The sequence below is a fragment of the Sitophilus oryzae genome, unplaced genomic scaffold (assembly GCF_002938485.1).
Source record: "Sitophilus oryzae breed Bouriz unplaced genomic scaffold, Soryzae_2.0 scaffold_555_pilon_pilon, whole genome shotgun sequence".
Lineage (NCBI taxonomy): Eukaryota > Metazoa > Arthropoda > Insecta > Coleoptera > Curculionidae > Sitophilus > Sitophilus oryzae.
In genome coordinates this window covers 331,245-353,068 of record NW_022147146.1, presented here as the reverse complement: position 1 = coordinate 353,068, position 21,824 = coordinate 331,245, and the positions used below count along the sequence as shown (strand labels likewise).

The window sequence follows — 21,824 nt, the reverse complement described above, 5'->3', positions numbered from 1 at the left end:
AGAAAACTACCTATTTAAATCTTTGTAAAAGAGTATACCAATTTAATATACCACCATTTTTTCCGGCCAAAAATTAGTTAATTACATACGTAATTGTTTTGAATACTGGGATCATAATTGGTGCACTTTAACAAAAAATATTTAAACAGTTTTTTATTTTTTAATGAAATAAGCGAACTATATCGACAATATTAGTATCTGTACTCTTTGAAAATTTGTACCTCTTTAAAAATAATCTAAAATGTCAATATTCCATGGGTATAGTGATAAATGAGGTCTAAATTATAAGAAAATGCATTTTCTACGAAAACCTGACGAGATAGTAAAAAATGGTATAATACAATTTGGTAGACAATTAATTTAATTGTCTACCAAATTCTGATTCTCGTAAAATATACAGAGTGTTGCATTTAAATAATTAACAAGTTATTGCCGTTTGAAGCTAGTAATTATTTAATATAAATTTTTGGACACACCGTATGAGGTAGTATAATTTTTATTATAGCAACACAATATCTGATCAATAAATAATCTTCAGTAAATATTTAGTATTAAAAAGTTTGATACCCTTGAAGAAATGAAGCCTTAAATTTTTCACTGCAATTTCATAAAATTGAAAATATTTCAAAAACGGTAACGTTTAAATGTAATAAACCTTAATCAAATTTACCTTTATTTCAATCGTAGAATCTAAAAATAGAATAATATACAGGGTGTTCCATTTAAAAAAATACAACTATAATATTTTTTACTTATTTGGGACACTCTGTATCTTGTAAAAATATTTTTAAATTGTAGCTGTAATAGTCCTTCAACGAACCCAAAACTTACAATTTGTAAAAAACTAATTGTTTAGCTACAATACTCCGTGTCGTATGTGGTGAACGACCCTGTACAGAAATAAAATTAATGGTGGTGTACTTTTTTTATTGTTAATATACCATGGATCCAAGGGCTACCGTAATGCCTTTTTTTCGATCATACAATACAGGGTGTCCCATTTAAAAAAAAACAAAAGTTTGAGTCATATTTCAAGAATGACATCTCCCAGCGAAAAATGAGTTATGCCACTGGATTCTTAAGAGTCTACTTATTCTGTACTGTTCGGGTTGCTCTCAGGGGTCGGGTAAAGCGGGTGTGTGACGAGGTGATATACGAGGGGAGTCAAAAAATGCCACAATTTCAAATTGGCCCAAATTGCAAATATGCATACCAGAAGAATTGATCTTAACCCATTAGTGCATAAAGTTATTTTTTTCTGAAATTAGTTTGGAAAATTAATTATATCTATTAGTTTATGTAATATAACAGTGAAAATAAATAGAGAAATTGAACAATGTATGTATTTTTCTGAAAAATGACTGTCCATTATAATGGACTTCATGCATTTCTTATCAACTGGGTAAAAAAGTCATATAAAAAAACTTCATATTTTGTAAAAAAATCTTTTTATTTTATGTTTTTATTTAAACTGTTTTTAGTAAAATAAATTTCAATGCTTATTTAATATGATATGTTTTGAAACAACCTTTGGGATGTAGACCGACATTACATTTCTCACAGATGAAATTGGCTTTTTTGTGCATTGTTTACATCTTCTGTGAGTTTCACTATACACTACGATGTGGCTAGTGTTGTCAAACCTCACATCATTCGTGGTAGTAGATACTCTACCTCTTGATGAAGGTGTCCCATAAGTTTGTAATAACGAATTTGCAATGTACCTACGAAAAACCAGTAAACTTGAACAGTTTTTATCTTTTGGTAAGTGTTTCTTCATGAGTAGCCAAGCATTAGACACTGAAACGTCAACTAAATATGCGAAAATTGGCCAGTACCATTTGCGTTGCCTAATTCTTGTTCTATAGCCAGCCACTAGACTGTCCATTTTATCAACTCCTCCCATTGCAATATTATAATTCGCTATTATTTCTGGTTGATCAATTTGTTTTTTAGTTTTGGTGATTCTGCACCATCGTGAAGTTTTAACAATACTGTTGGAGGAAAAGTTAGATGCTGCTGTAACGACTTTATTGTCTTTCCATTTAACCATTAGAACTGATTCGCTAGCCATAAATTTATAAGCCCCTCTTGGTTTTTTATTCCACTCTTTCTTGTTGGGAAAGGGGCAGCGGTTGGGCTTGTTGGGAAAGGGGCACAATTGAGTCGGATACTATTATAAATAATTTTTGGGACATCTTCAGTACTTGACCAATACATGCGCTTGTTCGGACATTTGGTGTATCCCGATAGCAGCATAGCTCCAAGAACTACGTAAAATTCTTCTCTGGTAATATTTAAAGGGGCATTCTTCTGCTGAGCATATTTATTTGATTGAGTCACTATATGTTCAATAATAGTTTCACTCCAAAACAAATTAAAAAATTCAAGAGGCGTTTTGGCAAAAGACGCCGCTTCAGAGGGCGCTCTGGGAGTACAAATTTGGTTTATGTTATACAGTGGTATATTTACGGACCAATTGTATTGTCTACGCCTTTTAGGATTTGATGTGTTGACAGTCGGAGTCATTGGTAAAACATATTCTTTAGATGTAGATGCTAAATTATTTCTATTAACTGATAAAGGTATATTATCATCTTCTTCATCAAAATCTGAGTCATTAAACCGAACTTCACAGGACTGTTGTAATATTCCTCTGGACAGATGATTTGGATTAGCAGTTTCTTCGTCAGAATCATCGCTATCCCCTTCTGTATCAGCCGACTTCTCCTCTGGTGGCAATATATATATTTCTGACGGTGGGTTGTCAGTACTCTCGTCCTCAATTATTTCTAATAACTGATGCAGAGAAAGTCTATAAAATATTATTTATCAGAAACTGTCTTGTACATATTTTTTTATTTTGTTTTGCTACATGTACCAGTACGCATAGCGTCCATTATAATGGATCACACAAAAAAATAAGATTTTGATAAACTTATAAAAAACATAAATAACTGTGAAAACGTAGAACTATTCTAACTATACATAAAATACTATATTCGACTTTATAACAACATAAGAAATATAATTTATTAAAAAAAACATAAAACATACCCGCTGTGTCGTGTGGTGTATAAATCGGGATCCATTTTTAATAAAGCAGCACTTATCATATGGATGTTTATGGCATACTGCTTAACACGACTTTTTATAGATTCCATCTACCCAACAAGCACAAAATATCCGTATTTGTATCGATAGTATTATGCTGACAACCAAATATACATGTGTCCATTAAAAGATACATTATGCACTAATGGGTTAATTTTTAAATTTAAAATTGCTTGTTTTTTACCTAAATTTGGTTCTTTTTTTAAATCGGTTTGATTATTTTTTTAACCTGTTACATTTTTTGTAACTTCAAAATTAAAGACTTTAATAAAAAAAAGAAAAAAACTTTATTGTGTTGGTAAAATGTTAATTGCAGTTATTTAATACATCCCCTTGTATTGACGCCATGCTACGCCGCTGGTTAGTAGCATCTTTAGTCTTTGCTTTAGTAATGTAAAAACCGCATCTTTGTATCTCTACTCTTAAATGAGAAACCCCGTAAAACACACAGAAATGGGACACCCTGTACATTTTATCCTCTATAAGATTTTTAAATACTTTAATTTAAAATTATGCAATTTCTAATAGTTATAATCTAAAAGGTCACTTTATGGTGCTGTGATAGAAAAATAATCCAATAAAAAACAGTCATTTTTTAAAAAATAAACACAGTGGCACTTCTTCTAATTATTATTGTTCATAAACCAACAAAATCTTTGTTATAGAAAGATAAATACTGTAAAAAAGAAAAAAATGTATAAAACATACTTTGGCTAAGATTATAGTGCTTAAGAACTATAAACTATGACCTAAACACTTAGTAATATATCTCACTAAAAAAAAACAATGTTCATATCGGTACTATTATACTAAACAGTGCAAAATCACAAGCTCTATTTTTTTTTGGTACCTCAAATCTACTGATATGGTGTTCTTGGATTCACATTGATCATTTCACTAGTACTAAAATATAGATGTTAATTTAAAGAATTCACAAAAAAAAAACAGTGTCACTTACCCCCTGCCACATTTTATATGGATTAGCAACAAAGCTATGCCCAGTAATAAACATAGCACTCCAACCACTATGTATGCTATGCCCAAGAACGGATTTTTGCCACCCAGTAGCGAGGTAGTGCTCAGAATCATTTGTTTTTTACCATCAAAGGTACTCACATCGTAATCTATATGAAAAGAATATTTTAAATAGGGTTATTTTGTTTTTAAAACATCTGTTTTGAATGCCATCTACACTATGTAGTTAAAAACAAGCGGTATTATTGGTTTTAAACAAATAAAAACTTTTAAACCATAAAAAAATATGTTTTTTTAAAAACGATTTTAAATTATAACAAAATAAATAAAAAATTAGGTAATTATTGGGAAAACTGGAAATCGCCCGATTTTCACCAAAATTGGTATACACTCACTCTATTTTGAAGTCGTAGATTACGAATCTGAACTTTTTTTCTGGCGGTCTCTTACCGTTTTTCAGAAGAACGAAAAATTATTTCAACATCGAATTTTTCTTAATTTCTCATATTTTTAAGGTTTTCTAGCATATATTTTGTTAGGTATTGAATAAACAATGATGTTTTTGCTATTTTCTGTTACTTTTTTAACTAATTCTATGCATATAGAAGAAAATTTGCTAAAATAAATTTGTAAACAATCTGAAAATGTTGGGTTACGTGTTTCTGGCATTTAAAGCAACGTTGCCAATGTTAATACCTAAATTCAGCGTGTTTTTTTCGCTCATTCTGGGATTACGAAAGGCGGCCGCCAGAAGAACGGCTCCTTCCCATAACTGCTATTTTACCAACGAGATCTGACTATTTATAACCACGAAGTTACACGAAAGAGTTTTGATTGCATTGGTTACAACTTCCATGCGGAGGGTGTTAATCTTTTGTTGTTATATTATATCAAAAAAAGATTAACCCCCTCCGCAAAGAGGTTAAAACCAATGTAATCAAAACTCTTTCGTGCAACTTCGTTGTTATAAATAGTCTTTATATAACTTCTTTGCGGAGGGGGTTAATCTTTTTTTAGTATAATATAGCAACAAAAGATTAACACCCTCCGTATAGAAGTTGTAACTAATGCAATCAAAACTCTTCCGCGTAACTTTGTGGATATAGGTAGGTATACTTAACTATTGTCAGATCCCATAATAGGTATTATAATTTATTTAAAATCCCTAATCACCCGAAAAAATAGAAGATATGACAACGTCCGTAGCTACAGAACGGACAGACGTACTGTATCTAAATATTTGTAAAGGGAATTTTTTAATTTTGCAACAATTTACTTATTACTTTCTTTATAGTAGAGGAATAAAATCGAATTACCGATTACTCGATTAAAAAATTAAAAAATATCGATTTTTCGATACTCACGCAAAAATCGATTAATTGATTTTTGAAATCGATTCTTTCCCATCTCTATTATATAATTATGAAAAGTGTTTTTCAGTAAAATTTTGGACATTTTCCTATCCTCAATCAAGTGTGGCTTTTAGATAAACTATAATATAATGAAGATATAGTGAAATTATTACTTTATAGGGCCGAAATAAAGAAAAATTCAATGTTGAAATAATTTTCCGTTTTTCTGAAAAACGGCAAGAGATCGCCAAGAAAAAAGTTCAGATTCGTAATCTACGAACTCAAAATAGGGTGTATACCAATTTTGGTGAAAATCGGACGATTTCCAGTTTTCCCAATAATTACCAAAAATAAATCTATGTACCTACTTACTATATTCAATAGTCAGCAAATATTCCCCTTTCTTCAAGCCATCCCTGAACCCTTCCTTGGCATGATTAACCCTTCTGTACAGTTTCCTAAAATTAGGCAGAGCCGCTGTACGCATCCAAACGATAAAATCTTCATTCTGGAATCCATTATTATCTGGATTACTGGGATCCAGTTCATACAACGCCTTTCTCCAGGCTTTCGGCTTAGCATAACCATAAGAAATTATCATATCAGTTAAGTTTCCTGGTGGGTTACGGAACTTGATATTTTTATCTGAATCCCACGCTATACCTGTGTTGAGTAGGTCAACTTGTTGCCAATCGTTGTTGTCGTTTATACTTGAATAAAGGTTCAGGACATCTAAAACAATATTTTTTTATGAAAGTTATTGTTTAATGTTGTTGTATAAAACCACAAACCGCTGAACATAGAGTTTGCTATAGCTCCACATGGAGCGATGGGCCTTTTTGTTTTATTCTCGTCCACAGTATAATCAAATGGCATGCACTCATGAGAAGGATCATTACGTAAATTCCCTAACAACTGATTATCGTCTCTAGATTTTACATATCTTCTATGGTTCTGGTAAAAGTTTGTTAAACCATAATACATATAGACACTACCCTATAAAGATTTATAATACAACAATACTTATAAAATGATAAATATAACAGTAAATACCTGAAAATCTTCTTTAAGAGTTATCTTTTCTCTACAAATACAGGTATCGTTGGGTTTATTTTGTAGAACACTTATACAAGTCTGATTTGTGATAGACCAGTCACTGGTTTCGCTGGCTTCATTTGGTAGGGTCTGGTTACAATGGGTGTAATCAAGCACGAATTCCTTAACTTCATCTGAGAAATATAACAGGCTGATTCCAACAGGAATAAATGCAATTCCAATAACGAAAAACGTAGGTAAAACTGTACCAGCAGTTAGTATAGGTTGCCATGCAGGAAGTTTTTGTTGCTTGAATGCACTATCTAAAAAAGAATATAAGAAATTTCACGTTTAATATAAAGAACGTCACTTATATCTTCTTGGCTGTATTAAGGAAACATCGATAAAAAGGTGGATTCATATGGGAGTGTTTATCAAAACAAATGAAACTTTAATTTATTGAGACTGTTGGTAAAATGGCTTACCAGACGGTTTTTTCGTGGTTCCGTTCGTAGAACCTTCACCGGATAAGGACATTTCGGGTTATTTAATTTATATTTTCCGTATTTTATCGCAATCTGGTACTGTTTACGAAAAAAAAAAAAAATTCCCAGCTGTCAAAATTTTTTTAATGATGCGTCAAGTGTCAGATTTAAGATTGTCAAAGGACCTTCGTTCTGATTGGAGGAAAACAAGATAATTTGAAATCAATTTGTCAGGCGCCACATTTAAATAAGCGCTCTTTGGAAAAATATAAAGGTAAGTTTTACGATTATTAATGAATTGGCCATTATGAAGCTTTTAAGGATTTTACGTAAGTTCGTTATCCAAATGATTGTTTTGTTTGCAATATAGAGTGTTTGGAATAGGTTTAATTCTTGGATTGAAATAAAACTGAAGATAAATATAAAAAAAATATTTAGTAGCCATGAAGAGCTCTTTGGTTTCAATCATTTTCCTAGTTACCTTGTGTTTTTCATTGAAAATACGAAGTAAAGTTATAGAGAAAATGTTAAAAACTAACTTAAAACATTTTTATCACGTGTGTTATCACGGTGAATATAACGATATTCCAGTAATGTGTTTCCGAAATAATATACCCCTTAAAAATGTGAATTTCTCTGTTACTTCTTTTACGTACTGTGACATTTATGTTTTTGACACAGATTTACCTAGCTCACTAGACGCGAGCTATAGATTGGAACCTCATAAAAGAATAATGATTTTTTCGAGAAAAGGTTATAAGATCGAAAGTTTGAATAATAGATTAATTTATGAGCGAGGCTTAGATTTGGTTATGATCGATTTACAAAGCACACCTGCTCAAGTAACCTATCTATTGATAAATAAATCGCAAACTTTAACAAAAAATCTTTCGAAACACGAACTTTTACCTCAAAAATGGGAGCCTCAAGATTTTTTCAAGTACACTGGAAGAAATATCATCGTGAGTACGTTTGATTGCCCTCCTTTTGTGGAAATATCAAAAAACAACGTTTTTGGAGGCGTAGAATACGAATTTTTGAAGGATTTCACCAAAAGTTGGCCAGTAGAATACAAAATAATCGAAAACAAAAATACAAGCGTTAGAGTAAATCATTTCTTGGAAGTTATAGAAAGAATTAAACTCAAAAAAGCTGATATTGGAGTTTGTTTCATATGGCAAAGAGCTCTAATGGAAAGAAACTTGGATTACTCTTTTCGCATGTTTCCCACGTGTTTGACTTTTCTTGTTTTGAAGCCGGACCTGCTAAAAAGCTCTTTATTCTTGTTTCAACCCTTTCAAGACAATCTTTGGGTAGTTTTTCTTGTGATTTTCACACTTTTGGTTGTTTTATACAAAAATTTTATTGGTTTACCTAATTTTCTTAGTAAAGAGGTTTATCTAATATCTTCATTCGTTTTTTTGGGGCTCATTTTCTCATATTATTCCGCTGAATTGACCACACAACTAAATTTTCCCCGATTTTTACAAAACTACGTAAGAAACTTCGAGGATATGATCGAAAAAGGTATTAAATGGGAAGAACCAAGGAACGATATACAGTTATGGTTTGAACAAACTAAAGATCCACTTTGTACAACTATAGCGAAGAATTTTAGACAAAGTTCTGACAGAATATCGATGAATAAACATGTTTTGACTGGAAAATACGGGTTGTTGGTGAAGATGACTTCAAGATCGATGGTGGTAGGGTCTGAAGAATTGGATGATCAAGGTAAAACACGTTTGAGACTCTTACCAGGGTGTTTGGCTTGGTTTTACAGCTCTATAGCTTTTCCCAAACATTCCCCACTGAAGAAACACTTCAACAGGAAGATAAATTTATATTTTTCCAACGGATTGCTAAGTTTCTGGGAGTCTATGACGATAAGGAAGTCAAATTATCGGTATATGAAGAATTTTAAAGAGATTTATATGGAGGGAATGGTTCACAGAAAAATAGATATGGAAAAACTAACAGGGATATTCTATTTTCTGATATGCGGGTATATTTTCAGTGTTATTTGTTTTATTTTGGAGTATTTAAGTGTTTGGTTTAGTATTCGATTAAAGACAAATATAATATTTGTAAATAAATAAAGTATTAGAAGATTAACAGTTAAGTTTTTTCAATTAATCAATACTTAATTTTGTTTATGTTTAATTTATTTATAGCTGTTTTATATACAGGGTAGCCGAAAATTGTCTATATTGGTTATAAGGCACTCATGTTTTTGAATCATTCACATACCTATATAAATATGATATACCAAATTATTTATTTGCTCAAAATTATTGTTTTAATTTATTGTAAATACTGATTTAATATAATACATACTAAGTTAAAAATAACCTGGTTATTTTATTTTGAAAATTCTCCAAAAAATGTTTTGCTTAAATTGGATCTTTTTTTAATTTTCTTTTTTGTAAATTTAATCTACAATTTATATTGTCATATTATCAAGATATTGGGTATGTCTTTTAACTAAAAATTAAAAAAAATCGCGAAAAAACTCATAGACGTGTTTCTGGGGTCGAAATATATCCCTAAAACTATTTGCATTGATTTAGGACTCATTCTGTATATTAAAAAATAACAATTTTTATTAGACAAATATTATTTCTTTCCTTTTAATAAGTTTCATTTACATTAAGTTACTTAAAATACTATTTATTTAAAGATTTTTTTATATAGAAAGTGCCTCTAGTAAAAATTTATTAAAAAAGTTCAAGACTTGCAAGAGTCTTACAGCAATACCAAGACCAAGTGAGTCTTGATCTTGCTCTTGCATTTGCCCTTCACCAGTTTTTAATATACCGGGTACGTCTCAAAAGTGGATTACCCTACTTTTTTCGATAGAAAATACACCCTCAAAAGAATGAGATATCATATGTCAACTATTGAAATCTCCCAATATTTATGGTTTATTTGAAATTACAACATTCATAAAAACAATTTGACTCGAAATACCAATGTGTGGTACCAAATTATTCGTAAAAAATGCTTTTTCCAAATAAGCTAATGAGCCACCCTCGTTCCATTTGAAAAAATTGAGATATGATTAAAAATACGATTTGGGCATCTTTTAATCCAAGACAAGACGCTAAAAACATTAGACGATGAAATCTATTTTTCCAAGGCTCCTTGATTAAAAATTAGTGTTTTTAACACAGCCATGGAACTCTAGATTGAAATTTAAAATATAGTTTTGTTTTAAGCAAAAATATCAGAAGTTGACATATGATATATGTCATCATATTCAGAGTATTATTTATTATCGAATAAAGTAAAAAAATACCGAGTGTGCCATTTAAAAATCAAACAATTTGATTTTTGATGAATACGCCAATCAATCCTAATTAATTATGTCATCTACTTAAATACCAAATTTCGTTTTTTTTTTATCTGAAAAAATAAAAAAAGTTAGCCACTTTTGAGACGCACCCGGTATAGAATTTGGACTATTATTTCAAATAAAATGAAAATGGGTAAAATCAAGAAACACATTTTTGCTGTAAAAAATACACTGATACGTTTTGTTTAAATCAATTAACTGTAAATTAGTAGGTATTATCTCATTATTGATTAGGTAGATAAGTTATTATATTATAGTTTTAGAGCAATTGACTTACAGCCATCAATAATGCTTTCACAAAAATAATCCATAGAGATTTTGACACACATTTAAGAAAAACCGGACAAAATATACTTAAATTTTAGAATCTTATCTTATTCTTCTATCTATACGCGTCCCGAACTATAGCAAATCTTTCTCAAACTAAAATACTATTATATTATTCACCAAACTGAAATATTTACCGCTAATCAAAATTTGTTGTAATTCATTTAGCACCATTTGCTATTGAGGAATTTGAGAAAAATTTAGTTTACTCTAACACAAATTAACTAAAATTCTATATTTGTTCTTATTTTTAACCGTAAATACCTATTTTTATTTAATTAAAGCGATTATTGTTATAAAATCAAAATAACAGTGAGTGGGTACAATTTTCTACTGATGTTATAACATGAATTGATCTTTTTTTCTCATTCTTCAAATGAAGGTCAGTTGTTATAAGTTCACCTTGATATAGCTAAACAAGGAAGTTTCGTATTGTGTGTAAAAAAATATAACAAAATAGCGGAAAGTGGCAAAAATGTTTAAAAAAAACTAAAATTATATGCATTCCCCCGGAAAATCATAACAATGCTCTAAAAATCGGAGAAGAACTCTTGGATTATGTAGCGGAATTCAATTACCACGGCAGTTTGATTTCAGAAAAGGCCAATAACGACTCTGAAATTCAGCACAGAATTAGCAGCGCCTCAAGAGCATTTTGGAAATTAAAAGACAGGGTTTTCTATAATCATGACTTGAGCACAAAAACGGTACTTGCAGTGTACCGAGCAATAATAATCCACACCATTTTATATCGAAGCGAAACCTGGGTGCCGTGAACGCATTAAACAAATTGCAACTGAGGCACCTTAGATAATTGTATCGGTCCTTGAAAAATCTAGCTGTGAGAGCACTGAAGTCAGGATTACTAAATCCTGGTTAAGATGGGCTGGTCACGTATGCAGGATGCAAGAAAACCGCCTACCGAAATCTCTTATTTACGGTGAGCTTGTATAGGGTAAGAGGAAACCGGGTGGACAACTCAAAAGGTACAAGGATATTTTCCATGAAAACAAAATGGAGAAAAATTGTAAACTCAGTTAAAAACGCCAAACCAAAAAGAAAAGAGGCAAAAAAGCAATGAGATTTTTGAATGTCCGGAGTGCGGCAGGCAGATAACATCACGTATCGGGCTTTTCAGTCACTGAAAAGCTCATGAAAGAAAATGCCTTACGTAAGTAACCATCTTGTGAAGCGTGTCAAATACTCGTCAGCGAGTAATGGCAGTAAGTAAGTAAGAGGGAAGCTTGTACAGGTTTTCGAAAATGTAAAAAAGTCACAAAGAAATGCTTGTGCGTTTCAGAAATTAATAGTGTATGCGCCCTACGGGTTTAATATTAATCTGGCAGTTTGCATGGTGATTGTGGCCATACGAAGGGATAAAAAAATGTTCGAGAGCGCCAGATTTTCAAAAGGGATGTTAAGTGAACCCTAAAGAACCTTCTATTCAAAAGACTGAGGATTTGGACGCCACCAAAACTCATGGCAGATTTTTTTCAAATACCACACTTTATTGATGGTTTTAGAATGGCTTGTGGAAATTGTCAGAAGAAGGAAAGAAAGCAAAAAAAAAGCAAATTGTCATAAGAAGGAAAGAAGAAGGAAGCTTGTGAAAATTGTTTAGAAGGCTTGTGGAAATTGTCAGATTCTTGAAATATTTCCTTCAAAATGAAAAAAAAAAAATAGGAAATATCCTCGCTCAAGAATATCCAGGTGACTTTTTTTTGCAATTTTGTGACTTCCAATTCTTCCTTTCTTATACAGGGTGGTCCGAACTGTATTCCGGAAACTTCGGCAGCATATTCTGCAGATAAAAATAAGTAAAAAAGTTCGTATAAAGTATGTCCTAAAATGGTTAGTTTCGGAGATACAGGGTGTAGAATTTGCATTTTTATTTCGATTTTTTCCCAATAATTTCGGAAGTAACGTCAATATTTGGATAAAAATTGGTGTTTGGGAGTTTTTTGACATGAGAAATTTGATTTTGATGTCAATATGACTCCTGCGTGTAGAGGGTGCCACTTACATATTTTTAACTGGTTTGAAGATTAATAACTTTTCGTTCGTACCTGTATAAAACTACTGACGAAAAAATATACATTTACGACTTTTTTTACGTAAAAAAAGTCTCTTGGTAAAAATCGCTACGAGTAATGGTTCTCGAGATATTTGGAATCGAAATTACCAATACCTGTCATCATTGACAGAAATTAAACACGTTGACTAAATAGTTATTAGACTGAAATCATAAATTTGAAATGTTTTTGTGCCAAAAGTTCAACAGAAACTGTTTTATCATTATTTTTTCGCAGAAAAATTTATGATTAATTTAAAAAAATAAAAATGTTTCAAATTTATTATTTTAGTCAAATAACTATCTATTCAACGTGTTTATTTTTTGACAATAAATTTCTCATGTCAAAAAACTCCTAGACATCAATTTTGATCCAAATATTGAAGTTACTTCTGAAATTATTTGGAAAAAATCGAAATAAAAATGAAATTTCTACACCCTGTATCTCCGAAATTAAGCATTTTAGGACATACATTTATAGGAACTTTTGTAGTTATTTTTATCTGCATGTTTGAATAGTTCGGACCACCCTGTATATACGTTCTTAATTTCCTTGCCTTCTGTATATGTATGAAAAATTGTAAGTAAAATTACTATTTGCGATACAATTGTTTGTAATTGAGACTTATTATTTTTAAATTCATGTAATAAACGAAACTGCAGCTGTCAGACTGTCGCACTAATGTGAAATCTTGAGCATAATGACCATTTATCAACGTTTGTTTTTAAATTGGTAATTCGTATGATTGATTCGTTGCTTCTGGAACTAGTTAAAGATTGAAATGCGTTTTTCAATGCGCTTTGAGTAAAGAAAAAACAATGTAAAGCTTTGTATACACCTAACGTTTTACCGTACGTTTTGTATGTCAGTTAAAACGGAAAACCGAGTAGGTAACTGACAGATAGGGTTTATACGTCCGGATTATTTTTACGATATTGTTCGAAAGAACTCATATCTATCTGGTCAATTTTTTCGGTTTTGATGCATTAAAAAAATATAATTCCGGAAACTTTGGTAGCATATTCTGCAGATAAAATTATGTAAAAAAGTTCGTATAAATGTATGTCCTAAAATGCTTAGTTTCAGAGATACAGGGTGTAGAAGTTTCATTTTTATTTCGATTTTTTTCAAAAATTTCTGAAGTAACGTCAATATTTGTCACGTCAAACACATGTCACTCTTAACCCCATAGCACAGTTTGATACTCCTAACACAGCTTGGAACAAACTGAAAGAAAACATCGGCAAAGGTGCTAAAGAAGCTTTAGGAACACGTACTGTATCACACAATAGAAGACCGAACATTAAACCTTGGTTTACATTACAAGTCAAGAACATTACAAGGGAAAAGAAGGGAAAATATTTACAATACAAGAAATCTCCAACACCGGAGAACCGAAATATCTATACCGAAATAAGGAACAGGACTAATAATAGAGTACGAGAAATTAAAGAAGAATATTGGCAGCGATTTAGTAGCGAAATGGAGGCGGATATATACGGAGCACAAAAACGTATTTGGAAGATGTTGAGGGGTTTGGGAACGAGAATGGGAACAAATGAAACAATACAACTAAGAACAATTGCAGAAGATACGTGGGAAAAATATTTCAGAGACTTATACGCAGAAACAGATGAACCAATGGAAGCACAAGAGACAAGCCAAAGATATAATACAGAAGATCATCCGCAAATCACTTACAAGCAAGTAGAAGAGACAATAAGGAAACTTAAAAATAGAAAATCTCCTAATCAAGATAAAATACCAAACGAGCTAATAAAAAACGCAGGCGCGGCTATCATAGAGGAATACACAAAACTGTTTAAATTATATTACAACATAAGAAAATACCAGAAGAATGAAAACAAAGTATAACAATACCCATTTTTAAAAAGGGAGATAAAACAGACCCAGCAAACTATAGAGGAATAACATTACTGAGCACCTCGCTAAAACTTCTGACTAAGATCATTGCGGACAAAATCTCCTCAATAGTGCCAATAAGCGAGGAACAACAAGGATTCCGAAGAAACCGATCAACTACCGATGCACTATTCATACTCAGGCAACTAGTTGAAAAATCCTTAGAATATAACTCTCCAGCCTATCTATGTTTTATAGATTTAACAAAGGCCTTTGATAGAGTCCAACTAAAAGACATCATCACCATCTTGGAAAGTAGTAATGTCTCGAAAGAACTCACACAACTTATCAAGGACTTAAACACAAACACAACAACCCAAATAAGAACAAACTTTACCTTAACGCAGCATCTTCGAACTACAACTGGTATTCGCCAAGGCGACAGTCTCAGCCCTCTGTTATTCAACACAATCATGGATCAAGTAATAAAAACCGTCAAGAATACTGGATTAGGATATCGAATGGGAATGCATAAAGTAAACATATTATGCTATGCCGATGACGCAATACTTATTGCAGAGTCAGAGGACGATCTCCAAAGAATGCTACAAGCTTTTAACAGACAGGCAGAAAAACTTAACATGCAAATTTCCACAAATAAGACCAAATGCATGACCATTACAAAGGAGCCTCTACGGTGCAAATTGGTAATAAAGAACAAAACTATTGATCAGATAATGTCATTCGAATACCTCGGATGCAAAATTACAAGCTTAGGATTCCTGGAAGAAGAAGTAAGGAAACAAGCCAATAAAGCTGCCGCAATATCAGGACATCTTAAATGTCCCATATGGAAAAACAAATATTTGAGTACAGAATGTAAGTCAAGAACATACAAAACCTGCATACGGCCAGTGATGACATGGTGCGGAAACCAGAGCTGAAACATCAGTAATAAAGAGAATCCTACGAACTACTGAAATGAAGACCTTAAGAATGATAACTGGATACACATTGAGGGACAGGCAGAGAAATGTAGACATAAGAGAAAAGTGCCAAACAAACGACGTTGTTAGATGGATAAGGCAGAGAAGAAGAGAATGGAACCAGCATGTCAATAGAATGGGCTCCGACAGAATGACCATAATAATTCGCAACAACGTACCCCATGGCAGAAGACCTACTGGACGACCACCTAAACGTTGGCAAGACAGTTGGCAGTCAACCTCGCAAGAGTTGCTTAGACGAGGAGGAAACTGGAACTAAGCAGGCGATACGCCTTCTAAAAGAAGAAGAAGAAGAAACGTGAAAACGTTAGAAACGTAAAAAAAATGTGTTGTGTGGTGTGAATATTTTATATATGTAATTTTTTGGATTATATTCGACACTATTTTTTTAATATTACACAACACTGATGAAGGCTAATAACGTTAGCCGAAACGTTTGTTTTTTCTCTTAAAAACCAAATAAAGATAATGAAAAACCAAATGAAAACTTAATCAGCGTTGTTTTCCGAACCTAAATCCCAAGAAAATCAAGAATTTTAGAATATTTAGAAACAAGGTTCACGATTATCAAATTTTCCAAGTATACAAGGTGTTTCAAAAAGCATGTGCCATCTCTCGTGGGGAGATTCCTCACGTAAAAATATGATTTATTTTTTATATCAACATAGGTCCGATTCTGCTTTGTTTCGTAGCTACAGGGTGTTAAAGTCTTAATAATCTTTCGATTTATTATAATTTTCTTCCAAGTATTTTTAGTGATTCGAATTAAATTTGGATGGTAAAAGTTACTATAAGTGCTACATATTTTCATGCTAAAAATATGTCAATAAATTTATCAGGGACGTGCATATGGGTTATCACTGGAATATTTTTCAAAAAAAAAAAACATGTGCGCCACTGACTTTTTTCTTTTGATGTCAAAATTGTGTAAAGCGAAAAATTATTTCTAGATATTTTGTCGAATTCGGCCTCCTTGATGAGATAAACGCAATTTTATTAACAACAATTAATAAAATTAATATAAAAATAAAATTAATAAATTATATATTTTAACTAATTTATTATTAAATATTATTACTATTAGTTATTATTTCTATTAGCGCAACCTACAGCAATTTTAAATAAAAAATACTGGTATTTAAGATAATTACAAGAAATCTAATTTTAAAAAGTTTTAACACCTTGTAACTCTAAAGTTATGCATTTCCATACCCATGTTTATAGGAACATTTTTTCATATTTTTCGATGAGGAATCAATGAGTACTTATTTAAAACTTTCGCAAGTTAATGATATTAAATTTTTTTAAAGGTTGCTATTAGACTTGGATCAAGGCAAATTAATAAAATTTGGTTTATTTCATCAAGGAAGCTGAAATCGACAAAATATCAAGAAATAACTTTTAATCGGCATTAAACTGCTTACACTATTTCGCTATCAAGGAAAAAAAAGTCAGTGGCGTACATGATTTTTTTAGAAAAATATTCCAGTGATAACCCATATGCACGTCCCTGGTGAATATATCGACACTTTTTTGGCTCCAAAATATGTCGCATTTATAGTAACTTTTATCCTCAAAATTTTATTCGAAACGCTAAAAGCACTTGGAAGAAAATTAAAATAAATCGAAAAAATATTAAGACTTTAACACCCTGTAGCTACGAAACAAAGCAGAATCGGACCTATGTTGATATGAAAAATAAATCGTATTTTTACGTGAGGAATCTCCCCACGAGAGATGGCACATGTTTTTTTAAACACCCTGTAGATCTGATGCTAACATGGTTAGCGAAACGCGCGTCCAGTAAAAGAATTTTGGTGTATTGTGGTGATTTAGTGTTTTATCTTGCTATATTACTAATCTTATACTTACACCCAGCGCATCCCCCGTTTCGTCCACCGCATCCAGATCTGGCGGAACACATCGCCACTCCACAGAACCTGTTCTATCCTGTTCCGAAATCTCTGGAAAAGCCGGAAAAGCCTTGCACCGAGCGCTGGCCACGACCCGTGCACGACCTTGACAATAAGCTGACTGGTCTCACTATTAAATTCGACAAAACAAACAACTGGGATTAGTTCGATTGACCGATATGTAGTGGAGTCGATGGCGCGATGTGGAAAACAATTATATTTCCTACGAAAGGTAAGTATTGCGCTGAAATTTTCTTCTCATCAACTATTCATGGAGGGACAGAGAGAACCAACGATTATGTCGATGAATAAAGTTTTTTCTACTTCCTTGTATCGAGCATATTATCGGTTTGGGACTTTCTTTAACCATAAAGTGTTTTTTGCAATTTTTTTTCTAGTTATACAGGGTGCTACAAATTCGAGGTACGAGCATTGGTATCTCGGTAACCGTAATAGACACGAACATGGTTAAATCGGGGCAAAGTTGCGCTTTGGGATGTTCACCAAGATGTCGTCAAAAAAGTTTTAAAAATTTCAAGGATTGCTGAGTGTTATGGAAAAATCTGATTTTTTTGAAAATCAATTTTATTTTTTCCTGTCGTTACTTTTTAGAAAATCAAAAAACTAATTGCACATTCTCATAGCCACTTTATTAGGGCTATCTGGTAGTATTTTTAAATTTTCAAATTAGCTCATAATTTTTGAAATACAGAGGCAAACTTAATTTTTTTAAATACGGACCTGCATTTTTTATTTCAGATTTTGAAAGAACTCGGTCTCGTGAGTACAATGATATGCCACATTTAATTTTTTTTTGTTTTGACATTTGAACGCAATTTATTTAAACTAATTTCAAGTCCGGCTCTGTTTTTTTTAAATATTCAATCTATTCATCGTTACAATGTTGATAAGCTTTCAAACTTAACAATGACGTGGGGTAAAACATTGAATACGGAAAATCAAATGCAATAAAATAATTAATATAAATATAAACGATCAAATCATTTTCCCGGAAGATGGAGTGGAAATGGTAGATCAGTATAACGTCCAGCGAGGTTCCTGAACCTATCGCCAAGGAGCTACATTATTTGATGTCGTTTGTAAAAGTGAAATCAATTCATCTCAATTTTTACAATAAAGAGTACAAAATGCATTCGAAAGTATAAGAAGAAAGTTCAAAGAGCCATAAATAAAATTGAGCAAAAATAAATTTGTGCAATAAGGAGGGTGGTAACTGGTAACCCTTTCTAACATGCAGAACATTAGAAACTAGTTTGTTGAAGTTGATTTATTTATAATATATATACAAATCAGTTTATAACGTTCTTCGACGTCTTCTGATTTCCAGTCTCCATTGGTCTCTGTCTGTCTAGAGGTTTTCGTCTATTCCTCTTGTTCTGATGTCCCCGTCTATTCCTTCTCTCCAACTCCGTCTAGGTCTCCCTGCGTTTGCCTTGTGGTGTCCAATTGAGTATTTTTTTCGGGATTCTGTTCTCTTCCATTCTTTGTACGTGCCCGTACCACCTGAGTTGGTTAATTTTGATGTCTTCTGATATTCGGTGTTTAACGCCTATGATGTTCTGAATTCTTTCATTTCTAACTCTATCCAGTTTCGATTTTCCGGCCGCGCGCCTCCAAAAGTCCATTTCTGTAGCTTCGAGTAACTTAAGGTTTCTTTCTTTCAAAGGCCATACTTCACTACCATAACTAATGATACTTTTAACTATGCTGTTATAAATTTTGTGTTTGTTTTCTTTTGATACGGCCTTATCCCATAAAATACTGTTGAGTTGTCTAATTGCTTGTCTTCCCTGGTTGTTTCTGCACTTAATTTCTTCATCAAAGCTACCATCGTTGGTAATGTGCATGTCAAGATATTTATATTTTTGGCAGTGTTTTATTTCTTGCTGTTGCTGTTCTAGGATTATGTTCTGTTGTGTCGCCGCCGATACACATATATTCCGTCTTCTTAAGGTTTACCTCCAGCCCCCACTTGTTATACTCTTCAATTAGTTTGCGGGTCATATTCCAGATCCTCGTAGTCTTGAGCTAGTAAATTAAAAAGCACAAAATTCATCTTTTCCCTACCTATACCATAAATATATTCGGTAATTTTAATGGTATCCCCATCTGTTCACACCTCCTTTTCCACGTTTTCAGAGCTTGTTCCAAATAGATTTTAAACAGTGTGGGCGATAGACAGCAGCCCTGTTTAAGACCTTTGTTTATGCTGAATCCCTTTGATACTGTTTGTCCTTTCTTTATAATAAAAAACACAAGTGTTGTATTTTAATAATATATTTAGGGGCTAAGTAAAAAATATATGTATAATATTCTTACTACATTTACAGGTTCATATTAAATAAAATATTGTAGCCTGAAAATCAAATCTTTCAAAATCTGAAATAAAAAATGCAGGTCCGTATTTAAAAAAATTAAGTTGACCTCTGTATCTCACAAATTATTAGCTAATTTGAAAATCTAAAAATACTGTCAGATAGCCCTAATAAAGTGGCTATGAGAATGTGCAATTAGTTTTTTGATTTTCGAAAAAGTAACGACAGGAAAAAATGAAATTGATTTTCAAAAAAATCAGTTTTTTCCAAAAAACTCAGCAATCCTTAAAATTTTTAAAACCTTTTTGATGGCATCTTTGTGAAAAATCCTATAACTTTTGTATTTAACTTTTTGCGGTACCTCCTATATTTTATCTAATGATCGACCGTTTCCATACATAAAAGCGACCCTGTATAATAACATCACAAATATTTGCGAAACCGAAAACATTTTAAAACACTTTATATACTAAAAAAGTTTATTTTGTATTTCTTCATCTGACAAAAAAAATAATATACAGGATGTTCCATTTAACAAAACGACGAAAAGTTAGTTTATATTTTAGCAATTTCGGCATTGAATTTTGAATACCCTGTATGATTTAAGATAACCATATTTATGATAAAGTAAGTACAGACGAACTATAGCAAGCACCTAGCATAGTTTTAATTTCAGTACATATTTTATATTTTTAATATTTTTTTTTAAAAAGGCTGATTTTTTTTAAACGTTTTGTATTTTATATATTTGGCGGGGTATACTCAGATTTTACCTTATTGAATCACCGAGAAATTGTTAACAGTAATGAGTAACAATACTAATAGTCATACCTGCAAAAAGAAGTTTTATGAATAATTGAAAGTTTGTATCGACCCCTAAAAACACTCACAATTTATTTAGATACGTTTTCAGCTCTATGTCCGGTGCAATAACACAAACTAATATGGTGGTACTTTGGCAAATAACATAGAAATACGTTATTTTCCTTATCAATTTGATGGGGAAAGCCTTGCGGTATGCCAAGTCGATTTTGAATTTATGACCTTAAGCCTTATCTCGACCATATAAATGTTTTTCTAGGAATAATATCTAAACTAATAGGTAGGACTAACTCGTTTTTTTAGGTACATCTATATTGAATCAGTAGAAAAACAACTAGATAACAACAAGTATAATTTTAAATAGCGTGTACCAGCGACTTCGTTCGCGTCGAATTAATCATTTGTAATGGTGATGATAAAGCAAAGCAAGAATTGCCATTAACATACAAACTGGATAAAATTTTCTCGCATTTATGTCAGCATAAGAAAAAACAATATGGCGATATTATTATATAACTTGGTAATATTTGAGGGGTAGTTTCATCTCGCTGGAATTTGACTTTCGAAAAATCCGTTTGCCAAAAATAAGCTTTTTACGTCAAGCAGTTTAAGCAGAATCGTGGTTTAGAAATTACCCAACAAAATATGTAAAAAAAAAACAAATAAATTATGCTTGTCCAAGCGTTTTCCCGAAAGACTAACCATTTTTTAAATAACAAATATTGTAATATTTGAGGGGCGTTTTTACCCTCTTGGAATTTGAGATTCGAGAAACCCCTCCTTATCGAACCTCTACACCCCACAGTCAATCCGTTTGCCAAAAATCAGCTTTAAACGTCAAGCAGTTTAAGCAGAATCGTGATTACTCGATGGTCATATTATATGAAACACCCTGTATAAATTTATAAAAAATCTTAAAATATGTAAAACAGCAAAATAAAATATACGTGTTTAAGAGTTTTTCCGAAAAGCTCACCGGTTTTTAAGTAAAAAATATTTTAATATTTGAGGGATAGTTTCACCCCTTAAAACTCGAGTTTCGAAAAATCCCTTCTTATCGAACCTCTACACCCTAAAGTCAATCTGTTTTCCAAAAATCAGCTTTTTACGTCAAGCGCTTTAAGCAGGATCGTGATTAATCAATGACCAGATTTTTCGAAACACCCTG

At 32.0% G+C, this 21,824-nt stretch overlaps 3 protein-coding genes across 5 annotated transcripts; 1 reads left to right on the top strand and 2 right to left on the bottom strand.

Annotated features, from left to right (window-relative positions):
- Positions 1–3,726: 3,726 nt before the first annotated feature.
- On the bottom strand, positions 3,727–20,764 carry LOC115887193 (cell cycle control protein 50A). Of its 3 annotated transcripts, none has more exons than XM_030906546.1 (7): positions 20,666–20,764; positions 17,458–17,628; positions 6,495–6,799; positions 6,233–6,437; positions 5,814–6,173; positions 4,073–4,238; positions 3,727–4,017 (listed from the first exon to the last, which is right to left on the bottom strand). In XM_030906546.1, the coding sequence occupies exons 2-7, from the start codon at positions 17,507–17,509 to the stop codon at positions 3,972–3,974; spliced, it is 1,134 nt and encodes a 377-aa protein (XP_030762406.1). In that variant the 5' UTR covers positions 17,510–17,628; positions 20,666–20,764; the 3' UTR covers positions 3,727–3,971. The 3 variants fall into 3 exon arrangements, with proteins under 3 accessions (XP_030762406.1, XP_030762407.1, XP_030762405.1); XM_030906547.1 differs by lacking the exon at positions 20,666–20,764 and adding an exon at positions 20,608–20,626; XM_030906545.1 differs by lacking the exons at positions 17,458–17,628; positions 20,666–20,764 and adding an exon at positions 6,962–7,120.
- LOC115887192 lies at positions 7,675–9,134 on the top strand. The gene has a single exon (XM_030906544.1). The coding sequence runs from the start codon at positions 7,696–7,698 to the stop codon at positions 9,058–9,060; it is 1,365 nt and encodes a 454-aa protein (XP_030762404.1). The 5' UTR covers positions 7,675–7,695; the 3' UTR covers positions 9,061–9,134.
- LOC115887208 lies at positions 18,932–19,366 on the bottom strand. The gene has a single exon (XM_030906571.1). It carries the CDS (start codon positions 19,364–19,366, stop codon positions 18,932–18,934), a length of 435 nt encoding a protein of 144 aa, XP_030762431.1.
- Positions 20,765–21,824: the final 1,060 nt, after the last annotated feature.

What these genes read in the sequence shown, in the direction of transcription:
- LOC115887193 (XM_030906546.1), bottom strand. Translation starts at nt 17,509, where the DNA reads ATGTGTTCCGCCAGATCTGGATGCGGTGGACGAAACGGGGGATGCGCT. An exon ending in CTCTTAAAGAAGATTTTCAG is followed by an intron (nt 6,438 to 6,494) that starts GTATTTACTGTT and finishes AAATCTTTATAG; the next exon opens with GGTAGTGTCTATATGTATTA. An exon ending in CATATAAAATGTGGCAGGGG is followed by an intron (nt 4,018 to 4,072) that starts GTAAGTGACACT and finishes TCTATATTTTAG; the next exon opens with TACTAGTGAAATGATCAATG.
- LOC115887192 (XM_030906544.1), top strand. Translation starts at nt 7,696, where the DNA reads ATGATTTTTTCGAGAAAAGGTTATAAGATCGAAAGTTTGAATAATAGA.
- LOC115887208 (XM_030906571.1), bottom strand. Translation starts at nt 19,366, where the DNA reads ATGCACATTACCAACGATGGTAGCTTTGATGAAGAAATTAAGTGCAGA.